We start from the raw sequence: 12,029 nt of genomic DNA on the forward strand, positions 1-12,029 counted from the left end.
GGAGAGGTGGGGCACTGACACCTCCTGTCCAAGCTGGGGGAGAGGCAGCATCCACACATCTCCTGCAACATGGTGTGGAAATGTGGAGCAAAGCTGCCATTCCTTTGAGAGGAAGGACTGGGAAAGAGGAGTTGGGTGGAGGTGGCTGGTGTTTCCCAGTGGATATGGTGGATGCAGGCTCTTTTCACACACGTTCTCCTCCAGATTGGCTCCCACATCAAGCGCCGGGTGCAGGAGCTGGGTCATGGCTGTGCTGCCCTCGTCACCAAGGCTGGAGCCCTGCAGTGCAGCCCCAGCGATGCCTACACCAAGAAGGAGCTGATAGAGAGTGCACGCAAGGTTTCTGAGAAGGTAAGTGGTCCAGAGAGGGGGAAAACAGTGTGGTGAGGTGGGAGGGATGCTGTATTGAGCTGTGTGCCTGGGAGCCATCATGCTAGGTTCTCCTGGAGTTCTCCTGGGCTCTGCTGCTTTTCTCAGCTCACTCTGCCCAGCTGACAGGGTGGAGAATGGACTCCCCTCTCCAGGCACCATAACAGCTGCTGGTGCTATGGTGGGTGAGTGTTATCTCCAGGTGATGCCTGCTGTAGTGCCAATGATGGCCTGCCAGGGAAGACTGATTTACATGCTGGTGGTAGTCCAAATCAGCTCTTGAAGTGGTGGGCATAGTGTTTGAAGCATCTCTATCCAAGCTTGCTGTTCATGCTGGGCGGTTGATCTCCCCCTCACCTTTTGCTGGCATGGTGGAAAGCTTTCTGAAGAGAACACTTCTGAGTAACTGATGAAAACATGGATAAAAAACTCTGCTCGGTAGGGGTAGAGCTGCAGTACTTGTAGGCAAAATCACAAAAGCAAAACAAATACTTGCTCATTGTGCCTGGCACATGTCTGAATGCTCAAGGCCTCCTGCAAGTCCTTCCTTTCCAAGATTTCTTTCCATCAGGAAACTCATTCTTCTATGAGTGCTTGCTCAAGTACAAAAATTGAGTTTAGCAGATAAAGAAGAAATGATTTGTAATGTTCTGATGCCCATCATATGAACCATTTTTATCTGGAAACTACTATAGTCCACTGTCTCCTGAATCCCCAAATGTGATAGGTGCAAGATAAAAATAAATAACTGGAAGCTAAGAAGGGGTGACCAGACCACAGAATTCCCAGTTCCTGCTCCTGGGATGGAGCAGCTCTGTCTTGGGAGGTGTTGGAGAAGGTGCATGCAGCGGGGGTTGCCTGAACCTGTTCTGATCCCCCAGTCACCCTACTTGTACCCCACAGGTGTCTCATGTGCTGGCAGCTCTCCAGGCTGGGAACCGTGGGACACAAGCCTGCATCACCGCAGCCAGCGCTGTCTCCGGCATCATTGCTGACCTTGACACCACCATCATGTTTGCCACAGCAGGAACCCTCAACAGAGAGAACTCGGAGACCTTTGCTGACCACAGGTACCTGGGCTCCTCATCCAGCCTCTGCTCAGACAGAGGTAGGGGTGGATTGGGCTCTATCCCATGGTCTCCTGTCTTTCTGAGCTGTGGACTAGCCCCAAGGAGAGCTGCAAATTCAAGTCACACTGTTTCCTCTCCAGCTTGTACGTGTAGGAGGCAGGGTCCACAGTTTCTCCACACCCCAAGGATCCCATGTGTGTGTAGAAGTCTGTGTCCTCTCTCACTCCCTTCTTTTTCCCAGGGAGGGCATCTTGAAGACCGCCAAGGCACTGGTGGAGGACACCAAGGTGTTAGTGCAGAATGCCACAGCCAGCCAGGAGAAGCTGGCCCAGGCTGCCCAGTCCTCTGTGTCCACCATCACCCGCCTAGCAGAGGTGGTGAAGTTGGGTGCTGCCAGCCTGGGATCTGAAGACCCAGAGACTCAGGTGGGATGGGGTGAATGGAAGGGTTGAAGGTTATATGTCATATGGTGTTCTGGGCTGCATTCTACATGTTGTGGAGAAGGCTGGCTGGGCTTTGGTTGGTGCTGGCTGAGCTGGGGAGTGTCAAACCCCAGCTGTGTCACTTGGGATGCCTAAATTTCTTACTGCTGGGCCACACTACCCTCAGCCTGAGTGTGATCAGTCCCAAAATCTCGCTCTTGTCTTGGTCTTCCCAGGTGGTCCTGATCAATGCTGTGAAGGATGTGGCCAAAGCACTTGGAGACCTGATTGGTGCCACCAAGGCAGCTGCTGGCAAAGCCGGGGATGACCCTGCTGTCTATCAGCTGAAGAACTCCGCCAAGGTCTGAGCTGGGCATGATGGAAAGGAGAGAATGGGGCAGGGGAGGCTGGAGAAGGGGTAGGGGGGCTTCTCTGCCTGTCTGAGGACAGAAGGACAACTGGCAGGGCAGTCAGGGCAGGAGGGGAGGAAGAGGCACAGAAAAGGTGGGGTATAGCATGCAGGGGAGGCATTGGTGTTAGAGCCAGATGAGGTGGTGTGAGTGGAGTATGGGAACAGGGCCATTTTGGACCACACCATGAACTGGTGGGGACAGGTACTGGCAGCAGCTCTGAGCTTGTGTGGGGCTTCACCTGTCTCTCTTCCCTTCCACAGGTGATGGTGACAAATGTCACTTCCTTGCTGAAGACAGTGAAGGCTGTGGAGGACGAGGCCACGAAGGGGACACGAGCACTGGAGGCCACGATAGAGCACATCCGCCAAGAGCTGGCAGTGAGTACAGCCACAGCACTGCCACCACCACCCCTCCCACCGCCTGCCCCCTGCCTCACCACCACCACCTCTCCCCTGGCAGGTCTTCTCCTCCCCCGTGCCCCCCGCCAAGGTCTCCACCCCAGAGGACTTCATCCGTATGACAAAAGGCATCACGATGGCCACAGCCAAAGCGGTGGCAGCCGGCAACTCGTGTCGGCAGGAAGATGTCATCGCCACGGCCAACCTGAGCCGCCGCGCCATCGCCGATATGCTGCGTGCCTGCAAGGTGGGGTGGGCTGGCGGTGGGGGACAAACCTGGGTCTAGCAAAGCTTGCTGGGGGGGCTGTGGGTGCCAGCAGGGGTGGCTCTGTGTGTGATTGGGGGTTTCTCTGTCTCCGGTTTTCAGGAAGCTGCCTACCACCCAGAGGTGAGCGGGGACGTGCGGCAGCGGGCACTGCGCTTTGGCAAGGAGTGTGCCGATGGCTACCTGGAGCTGCTGGAGCATGTGCTGGTGGTGAGTGTCCCCCCACCACTGTTCCCAGGGTGGGCAGAGGCCACCCGTGGTGTTCCCCCAGTTTCCTTCTGGGCTCTGCCCCTCCCTCTGAGGTCTTTACACTGCCCCCTTCGCTACCTGCATGCTGGCACAGCACATGTCCGAGCCCCTGCCTGCGAAGCAGATGTCAAAGAGATAAACAGGCTCTGAAGAAAGGTATTTGGCTAACAACAGATGGAGATTAACTGTCTGTAAACAGATGGAGTCTGGAAACTTGACAACACAGGAGCAAAATCCTGAAGCAGCTTCCAGTAAAAGTGGTGGGAATAAGACTTCAGGCCATGTGAAAACAGAGTTTGTTAAGGTCACTGCAGAGTGAGAGGTGGGCAGTGCCCACAATAGGAGGGGTTATTGCTACAAATACCAGCTGCACCCTGTTTGTCCACTCTTCCTTTTTCTGAGCCCTCCCAAAGTCTTCAACTGGCTGCTTTCATTGATTTACAAGAAGCAAATTAAGACTGTAGAGCAGTAGAAAGGATCAGATGAGGTCCCTCCAGTGGTTTGCATTCTTGGCAAGCTCACAAAGGTGGAGTCAAGGGCATTGGAGAGATATACAGACCAAGCCCACAGAGCTGTGGGAGCCCTCAAAGCAGAGTCAAGACAAAGGCTGAGGGCAAGTCAGCTCTGTGGTAGGGTTTCACTAAGCTAGTTAGAAGGGCTTGATGGGAGAGTGCCATTCAGGCTCACCAGACACAAGGTGGTGGAGCTCTGGCTGGTTTCCTGCAAGGAAAGGCCCTTTAGGCAGGTGGCAAACAACACTGGCAGCTCAAAGAGGAGGTGGGCAGAAATGGATGGGTTGCAATGGAAGGTAGGCAGAGAGGAAGTCAGAGGGTGGTTTTATCTGCAGGAGGTAACCACTGGGGTACAGTTCCAAGGGGAGTGGTGAGTTTTCCATCCATCTGCATCTAGATCAAATGTCTGCCTGGAGGATGCTTCAGCCACACATAAGTCACGGCAGCCAAGGCTGGAGTGCTGAGAGGAAATTCTCTGGATGGCCTGTTGTTAACAGATGATTTGGTCTAATGAGTTAGTGTGGCAGTGCCTGAGGTCAGCCTACTTGCAGGAGCACGCTATTCTGCTATATTCAGGGTGTAACCATCCAGCTGCTGTGCAACGTCTCTTAATCCTGTGAACGTCTCTCATCCTGTGAAAGGCTCATCATAGGTGTACTTCAGTAACCCCATGGCCTCTGGGGTTCCTTCAGACCCAGACAGAGACTGTTTAGTAGTTTTAAATAGGTTGTAAGGGCAGATAGCAGGCTTAATAATGTGCCATATAGTCTGGATGAGCTTATGAGGGTAAACCAGCCATCACTGTGTTCCATCAGCCTGGGAACTCTGAGCCACGTGCAGCTCCAATGACTTTGCTGGGATGGCCCCACACGAGTCCAGGATAAAGCTGTGACCTCCTCAGACTCTGCAGCACTCTGGTCTGTAAAGACAGGAATGAAGCTCCCATTTATCAGAGGGCATCAGGCTCCTGGAAAGCCACAAGCAGGAAAGATATCGAGGAAAAGGAGGGAAGATGGCAGATGTGATGCTGCCTCACTCCCTGGCAGCAGCAAGACCATTGCTGTACACTGGGACCCCGTGGGGACCAGTGCTTTACACGGAGTGTGAACAAGCATGGTTTGGGGTTCCAGAAAGAGGGTTATTTGTCTCAGGATGGAAGACATGGCTCCTGGCAGGGGAGTGGGAACGTCTGCTTATTTCACTGGGGAGGGGATCTGAAGGAATCTGAACCTCCACAGGGACTTGTTATTTGGTAGCAGTAGGTCTCTCCCTCCAAAAGGAAGAGAAATCTGGTGGCTGCAAACTGCAGTGAAGCAGTTAAGGGTGAAAGAAATAAGGTATAAAGTGGAGCAAGGAGGAGAGTCACTTCATGGCTGCTCTGGGTGTGGGTGTCTTCTCTGGCTGTAGGAGCCTCATCCCCGTCCTCTGGCTTCCCCAGTCCTCCAAGGCTGAAGGATGAGCTAATGATGGCAACACAGCTCTCCACTTAGGACTTTTTATCCTTCATTCCCACTTCTCTTGGCTTCCCTTCACCCTGCACTAGAGAGCACTCACCTCTCGTGTGCTCCCTGCAACCCTTATCCCCAGCACCCACATGTCCTGGCTGGGCTGTTCACTGCTTTCTTCTTTCTCTTCTCCTTCTCTCCCTCCCTCCCTCCCTCCTTGTCAGCCGGTGAGTAAGGTGACACTGGGGTGCCTGCTGGTGTCTAACCTCAGCATGAGCCTTGCTCATGGTGTGTCTGTGTGCCCAGCCCAGTGCTGGGGTGGCACTTGCGTGTGTCCGCAGGGACCCTGGGGTCTGTGTCTGTGTGTGTACTCACACCCGCTCTAGCTGGTGGGCAGCTGCCACCTCTGCCATGCAAGTCGAGCCAGTGGTGAGCTCTGCTTTTGCCTACAGATCCTGTGTGTGTGTGCACACGTGTGCTGTGGTGTGTGCATGTGTCCCACCCCTCTGAAGGATCCTCATGGCTCTGCGTGCCACCTTATCCTGGCAGGTCCAGCCCTCCTGGGCTGGGATATGGCTCCTGGGTCACCCTGCTTTGTCCAGCTTTTGTTTGCTGACAAATCTCCTAATTAGTTTCAGCAAGAAGGAAGTGCTTCTAGAGCTTGAAATGCTTTGTTGGGGAACAGATCCTGGAGAGGGTAGCTGCTGAGTTCAGGAAGGCTTGCACTGAGGGTCTTGTTTCCACAAGATGTCCCAGAAGCTGTGGATGCAGAAGGGCTAAGAGGAGTCTCATTGGGTCGTTGGGCAGGAGACCAGCTGGGGTCACTTCAGAGACCATCACCAACAACATCTGATGCTTGCACGTCTGGGGAGCTAGAGGATCCCCCCGCCCTCCTTCCCTGGGGAGCACACCCTGAACAGACCTCTGAGGTCCCCCTTTTCCAGGTGCTTACATCTGCTGCTTCCCCACAGATCCTGCAGAAGCCAACTCATGAGCTGAAGCAGCAGCTGGCAGGCTACTCCAAGCGTGTGGCCAGCTCTGTCACCGAGCTCATCCAGGCAGCTGAGGCCATGAAAGGTGAGGGAAGGTCCTGCTCAGGAGGGCTGGACTGAGGGCTGGGATTAGGGTGAGAGAGCTCAGTAGCAGCTGGAGGAGGTAGAGGGAGTTGGAGATGAGGCCTCATGTGCAGCTTTAACCTTCCTCTCTTCCTGTTTTTACTAGGGACAGAGTGGGTTGATCCAGAAGACCCCACTGTCATCGCTGAGAATGAGCTGCTGGGGGCAGCAGCTGCCATTGAGGCTGCTGCCAAGAAGCTGGAGCAGCTGAAACCAAGAGCCAAGCCCAAGGTAGTGGTGCTGCCTTGGCAGATGCCCACACTCAGCTCAGAGTGGACTGGGTGGGACTCTCCTGTCTGCCCTTCACACAGGTGTCAAAGGTCATACATGGGATGCCACACATCCAATAGCCAGTCCTGCTTTCTGTGCTCCCAATGTACCCCATGTCCTCAGCTGGACCTTCCTTGAGCAACCCAAACCTTCCTGTCCCCCAGTGGCCCTTAGTCAAGCTCTTTATGTGCTCCCTTAGTCCCATTATGTCCCCTTGCTCTGCCCCAGCTCTCCCAGCCTGGCACTCACACCCTGCTTTTGCTTGCAGCAAGCAGATGAGAGCCTGAATTTTGAGGAGCAGATCCTGGAAGCAGCCAAATCCATTGCTGCAGCCACGAGCGCCCTGGTGAAGGCAGCTTCAGCAGCCCAGCGAGAATTAGTGGCCCAAGGAAAGGTAAGGGAAGGGGGAAATATTTAAGATCATGTAGGGCTGTGGTGGGTTCTCCCTTCTCCCAGGGTTGCTTGTAGCCCTTGTGCCCCATGATAAAGGACACATGGGGTGGTGAGCCTCAGTTCTCTCCTTCTTGGCAGGTGGGCGCCATTCCCGCCAATGCAGTGGATGATGGACAGTGGTCCCAGGGACTCATTTCAGCTGTGAGTATCAAGGTCATGCTCAGAGGGTGGGGGAGCAACCCTCATCTTGGCTGCTGCTGCAAAGATGAGGATGCTCTGCCCTTGCACTTCTCCTTGGTGGAAGAAGCAGCAATGTTTCTTGCTCCTTCACCCACCAGCTGTGACATGGTATAGGAGCTGGTTGTCCCCATGCCATGCCCCACAGCTTTCTTGGGGTCTAGCCGGGTATCCCCTCACCAGGGTTGGCTCCCTGACAGCCTCTCTCTCTGCAGGCACGCATGGTGGCTGCTGCCACCAACAACCTGTGCGAAGCAGCCAATGCAGCAGTGCAGGGCCATGCCAGCGAGGAGAAGCTCATCTCATCTGCCAAGCAGGTGGCTGCCTCCACAGCACAGCTGCTGGTGGCCTGCAAGGTGAAGGCTGACCATGACTCAGAGGCCATGAAGCGGCTCCAGGTAAGTCCCAGGCTACCTCCCCCAGCCCCAGCTGCCTTTTCTCTGGTTGCTTGAGGGGTGGGTGGGAGTGGGCTGAGTGAAGGTTTGTGCTACCCAGGGCTCACACACCTCCCTGCCTGCATGCTGTCAGCGGGGAGATCGTTGGAGCACAGGCTCCAGGTCACTTGGACTTCACTGCTAGCTAGATATGAGCTTCACTGCTAGCCAGGCGTATGAGTGGTGCTGGGCTGCTTGAGCCTGGCAGGGGGGATGAACTGGCACAGGAATGTCTGAACTGTGCACACTGCATCCCTGTCATTTTAGAGGTTAATGTTTGGGGGGCATATTTGTAGCACCCTTAATTCTCAGACTCAGCGACACTCAAAATTTATGCCTACCCATGTTAACCCCCAAGATCCCAGCACTGGTTCCTCAGGGGAGGAGGCAGGGGAGTTGGTGAGTCTGCTCCCCAGTCCCTGCCTCACTGCTCAGACAGGAGGCAGAGCCTGGCTGAGAGCAGCAGTGCCTGAAATGGTCATGAACGGCTGGCAAGGCACCGAGCCATGTAAAGGAATCCCTGCCTGTAGCTCCCAGCATGCCTGGCTGCTCGTCCTGCCTGCCAGCATGGCCTGGGGCAGGGACTCTTTCACACCCCCTCCAGGCTGCAGTTGTTACCCTGGGGCTGGGTCTTAGGATGTTTTCCCCTCCTTCCCCCCTGCAGGCTGCTGGCAATGCCGTGAAGAGGGCGTCGGACAATCTGGTGAAGGCAGCACAGAAGGCAGCTGCCTTCCAGGACCATGATGAGACGGTGGTGGTGAAGGAGAAGATGGTCGGGGGGATTGCACAGGTGAGGAACAGCTCTGATAGGGCAGGGGCAGTGCTGGCTGCCACCACAACCTGTGTGTGCCTTTCTCAAGAGTGTGTCCCACACCCACCACCATGTTTCCAGAGACCTTCCTAAAGATGCTGTGGGTACACCCATACTACCCAGTTAAACACTATTGCTTCACCCTCATCCTGGCCCCATGTAGCAGCAGGCACAGCCAGTGATGGTGCACACTCGCAGGAGTGTAACCCCCTGGCTTCTCCTTGGTGTGGTGCCTGAGCTGTCCCAGTGTTCCTGACAGGTATGAAGGGCAGAGCTTTGGGTAAGAGGTGAGAGCTGCCCCGTGTGAGATGCCACAGGCCCCAGTGCTGCCTCCTGCCCACAGGCTCACAACTGTGAACAGGGTGCCTGAGCTGAGCTCCAGGAGCTGTGCTACTCCCTGTCATCTCAAAACAACAGTGTTGCTACTGCAGGGACAATAAAGCCCTCGTGCATGGGGCCACACCAGCCTCGGGGGTCTGGGGCTGTGATGGGGGAAAGCAGCAGCCTCAGCAAAGGCAGAGGCTCCATCTGGCCCATCCATGCTGGAGGCACCTGTGACCCCGGGGCTCTCTCCTGGCAGATCATCGCTGCCCAAGAGGAGATGTTGCGGAAGGAGCGGGAGCTGGAGGAGGCTCGGAAGAAGCTGGCCATGATCCGGCAGCAGCAGTACAAGTTCCTCCCCTCGGAGCTGCGGGACGAGGAGCAGAACTGAGCCCCGCCCCCCTCCCGCCGCTCACCGCACAGACTGCCACCCGCCTGCCCGCTCATATTTAAGACGACCCGGCTCAAACGAAGGGCTGCCTGGGCTAGGCCAGAGCTCTGCCTGCACCCAGAGCGCCGGGACTAACCCAGTTGCTGCTCCAAGCCGGTGCCGCACCAGCAGCTCCGCTTTGCCGCCCAGCCCACCTTCCCACGCCCACCCTGGCACAGCCAGAGCTCCCGGAGGGACCCGGCTGGGCTGGGAGCTGGGGCTGCACCGGCTCAGGGCTCACCTGCCCGCCTCAGGGTGCGGGGCTGGAGAGCTCCATTTGTAGGGGATATTTCTGTGTGCCTTTGTTTGTCTTGCTTGTGCTCCTTTCTTCTTTCTCCTTACCCCTTCTCCTGTGCGTTCAGGTTCCTCACTGAGGTCTCGCACGGGAACTGCCTTTTACCTCCAATGCCTTACTGCTGGCTCAATCTTCCTCCTCTCCCCTTCCTCCCCAGCTTCCCTGGGAGGCACTGACCCCCTTCCATGAGCATGTTCTTCAGCCAGGGCTCCCCTGGGGAGCAGCAAGGCTGGAAGCAGTGCCTCCGCTCAGGAAGGGGGGGATGCGATGGGTTCACCCCCGGAGCTGCTCTTTGCCTTCCTGTGAGATTTTCCCCCATCCCCAGCCAGCTCTGCCTTCTTTATCCCTCCCAAGTGCCTGCATCGTTTTCCAAGATCCGGAATATTTTTGTAACTTTTCCATTTCTCTAGTATTGAGCCTGCAGCTTTCAAAGTTCATTTATTACGCCTGCCCCAGCTTGTGCCTTCCCCACTAACACTCAGCTTTCACTGGGGTCCCGCAGCCCAGCAATCCACCCCTCCTTGGTTCCGGGATCCCTGTCCCTCCCCCTTTGCACTTGCTGAGGCTTCTCTCACTATTTTGATACTTAAAGCATCCTATATTAAACATTGAAGGAAACCAGCTCCCTCCGAAGCTCCGGGGTGGGGTGGGGGGTGCCCATGTCTCCTTGGAAAGATGCATTCAATAAAATCTGATTTTCCTGCTTTCTCACGGCCTGTGTGTCAACATACGCCCCCGGGATAAAGAGAGGGTTGGTGGGCAGGGGGGGCAAAGGCGCCTGCCCTCCCAGCAGAGGCAGGGGGGAGCGCAGCACGGGTGCTTATACAGCATGGAAAATATTTGAGGCACGTTCAGCCCCCAGGCACCCAGCAGGCTGGACCCCTGCTGCCAGCCATGTGCCGGCCCTCGCAGGTGCTGCTGGGGGGCCACTGTCACAGGAGGGGATCCTGGGGATTTTGTTGCTGGGGGATTTGGTCTTTAGGAGGGGAGGGGGCAGCTGGTCTGCTGGTCTCCTGGCCCTCTTCCTGCCACCAGCTGAAAATATCCTTGAATAGGGTGCTTACAGGCATGCAGGTGGGAGACCCCCTGACCACTGGTGTCCCACTGGTGGGGAAGTGGCAGCCCTTGGCATGCTGTGGGCCCAGGAATGTGGCCAGAGCCCTCCCGGCTGCTGGTGCTGAGATCACCGCCCCAAAATAGTCCCCTGGGGCCAACCTGTGCAGGCAGCAGCTGCCCCGAGTGTGTCCCCACCTGTTCCCATCCTGTCACTCAGCAGGGATTTTTGGGGCCCAAGTAGCAGCGGGGCAGGCAGGGATGCTGTGGGGTGGAGTGGGGACGTGGGTGGGTTTGCACATGTCCCCAGCCTCTGGGACCCATCCTGGGCAGCATGAGCTACAGACCAGGGCAATGCTCCACAGCATCCTGTCTGGGGACCTCTTGGCCCCTTGTGTGCACATTGCCGGGAATGCAGAGAGTCTGTATCCCCTGGGACCTTCACCCCTGGCCAGGCTCCAGAGTGGATTTGCGGCTCTCGCAGGCATCCCTGTCCTCCCAGCTGTCCCCTGGCAATCTGCACTGGCCTGGCCCAGCACCGGGTCTTTGCTCAGGTACTGCCCCTTGGAGCAAGGACAGTGAGAGGGCAGGGTGTAGCACCAGCCCTAGCTTCTTCCCAGCATCTTGGAGCCAAAGGACCTCCAGCACCCTCAGCACAGGGCTGCAAACACACCCACTCTGGTGTGCTCCCGTCTGGGCTACAGGCAAGGGGTGGTGGCACAAACCCCAGGGGAGGGACCCACCCCAGGGGTGCAATTTACCCACTCCGGTGGGTAGGGACTATTTAGGCAGGCAGGTCTGTGTGAGCACATGCAGGAGCTTGGAGCCAAGGTGTCACAGTCATGAAATGCCTGCACCTCTGCAGGGATCCAAGTCTGGCTAAGTTGGAGGTAGGCAGGGAAGCCACAGCCCAATTTCGTGTGGAGCCCTGGGACAGGGTGAGAAGCTGGGGCACAGGTTGCACTCAGGAAGTTCTCTTCAGATGGTTGTCCAAGCCTTTTCCTAGGAGTGCAGTCAGTCCATGGAGCATGGAGCAAGGGTCACTGTGGATGGACACCTTAGGCCAGGGCTGGGTGGGGCTTGGCATGGGGCAGCAATGGGGTGGATGCTCACTTACACCCCTTTGCACCCCTTTGTCCCAGAGATCACCCTAGAGGACAGCTTTGAGGGTAGTAGACTTGTGGGCCTGGGCACCTGCTGTGCCAGTCAGATGTGGCCATGTTGCCTGCAGCAAAAGAGAGTGAGGAGAGAGGGAAAATTCGGTCCTTCAGAGGGACATCTGAGGGCTAAAACCCTGCCCAGCTCTAGGGAACTGCCTGGCTGCTCACACCATGTACATCATCATCCTTCCCTTGTGTGCCAAGCCCATGAAGTTGCTCTGAGCCAAAGCATCTTGCAAAAAGCCATCCATCCTGACCAGGGAATGATGGGAGATGAATCTTACCCCTCCCCTCAGAAGCTGTGTGCTGGTGGTTACTGATTTTCCTTGTCCAAATATGTGCCTAATTCGTCAGTATTAATAGCTGC

General features: G+C 56.3%; 1 protein-coding gene across 4 annotated transcripts in view; it reads left to right on the top strand.

Annotated features, from left to right (window-relative positions):
• Window positions 1-10,157, top strand: part of TLN1 (talin 1) — a 38,414-nt gene extending 28,257 nt beyond the window's left edge. For 2 of the 4 annotated variants that reach the window (XM_030468012.1, XM_030468015.1), the window contains 15 exons: window positions 205-351; window positions 1,273-1,439; window positions 1,681-1,864; window positions 2,098-2,223; window positions 2,535-2,651; window positions 2,734-2,919; window positions 3,040-3,147; window positions 5,368-5,370; window positions 6,115-6,220; window positions 6,365-6,489; window positions 6,797-6,922; window positions 7,060-7,122; window positions 7,374-7,556; window positions 8,257-8,382; window positions 8,984-10,157. In XM_030468012.1, the coding sequence (XP_030323872.1) occupies window positions 205-351; window positions 1,273-1,439; window positions 1,681-1,864; window positions 2,098-2,223; window positions 2,535-2,651; window positions 2,734-2,919; window positions 3,040-3,147; window positions 5,368-5,370; window positions 6,115-6,220; window positions 6,365-6,489; window positions 6,797-6,922; window positions 7,060-7,122; window positions 7,374-7,556; window positions 8,257-8,382; window positions 8,984-9,115 (1,899 nt within the window). In that variant the 3' untranslated portion in view covers window positions 9,116-10,157. The remainder of the gene's footprint in view (window positions 1-204; window positions 352-1,272; window positions 1,440-1,680; window positions 1,865-2,097; window positions 2,224-2,534; window positions 2,652-2,733; window positions 2,920-3,039; window positions 3,148-5,367; window positions 5,371-6,114; window positions 6,221-6,364; window positions 6,490-6,796; window positions 6,923-7,059; window positions 7,123-7,373; window positions 7,557-8,256; window positions 8,383-8,983) is intronic. The other 2 variants (XM_030468014.1, XM_030468016.1) reach the window with 1 other exon arrangement.
• Window positions 10,158-12,029: the final 1,872 nt, after the last annotated feature.

This window comes from Calypte anna, chromosome Z, assembly GCF_003957555.1.
Source record: "Calypte anna isolate BGI_N300 chromosome Z, bCalAnn1_v1.p, whole genome shotgun sequence".
Lineage (NCBI taxonomy): Eukaryota > Metazoa > Chordata > Aves > Apodiformes > Trochilidae > Calypte > Calypte anna.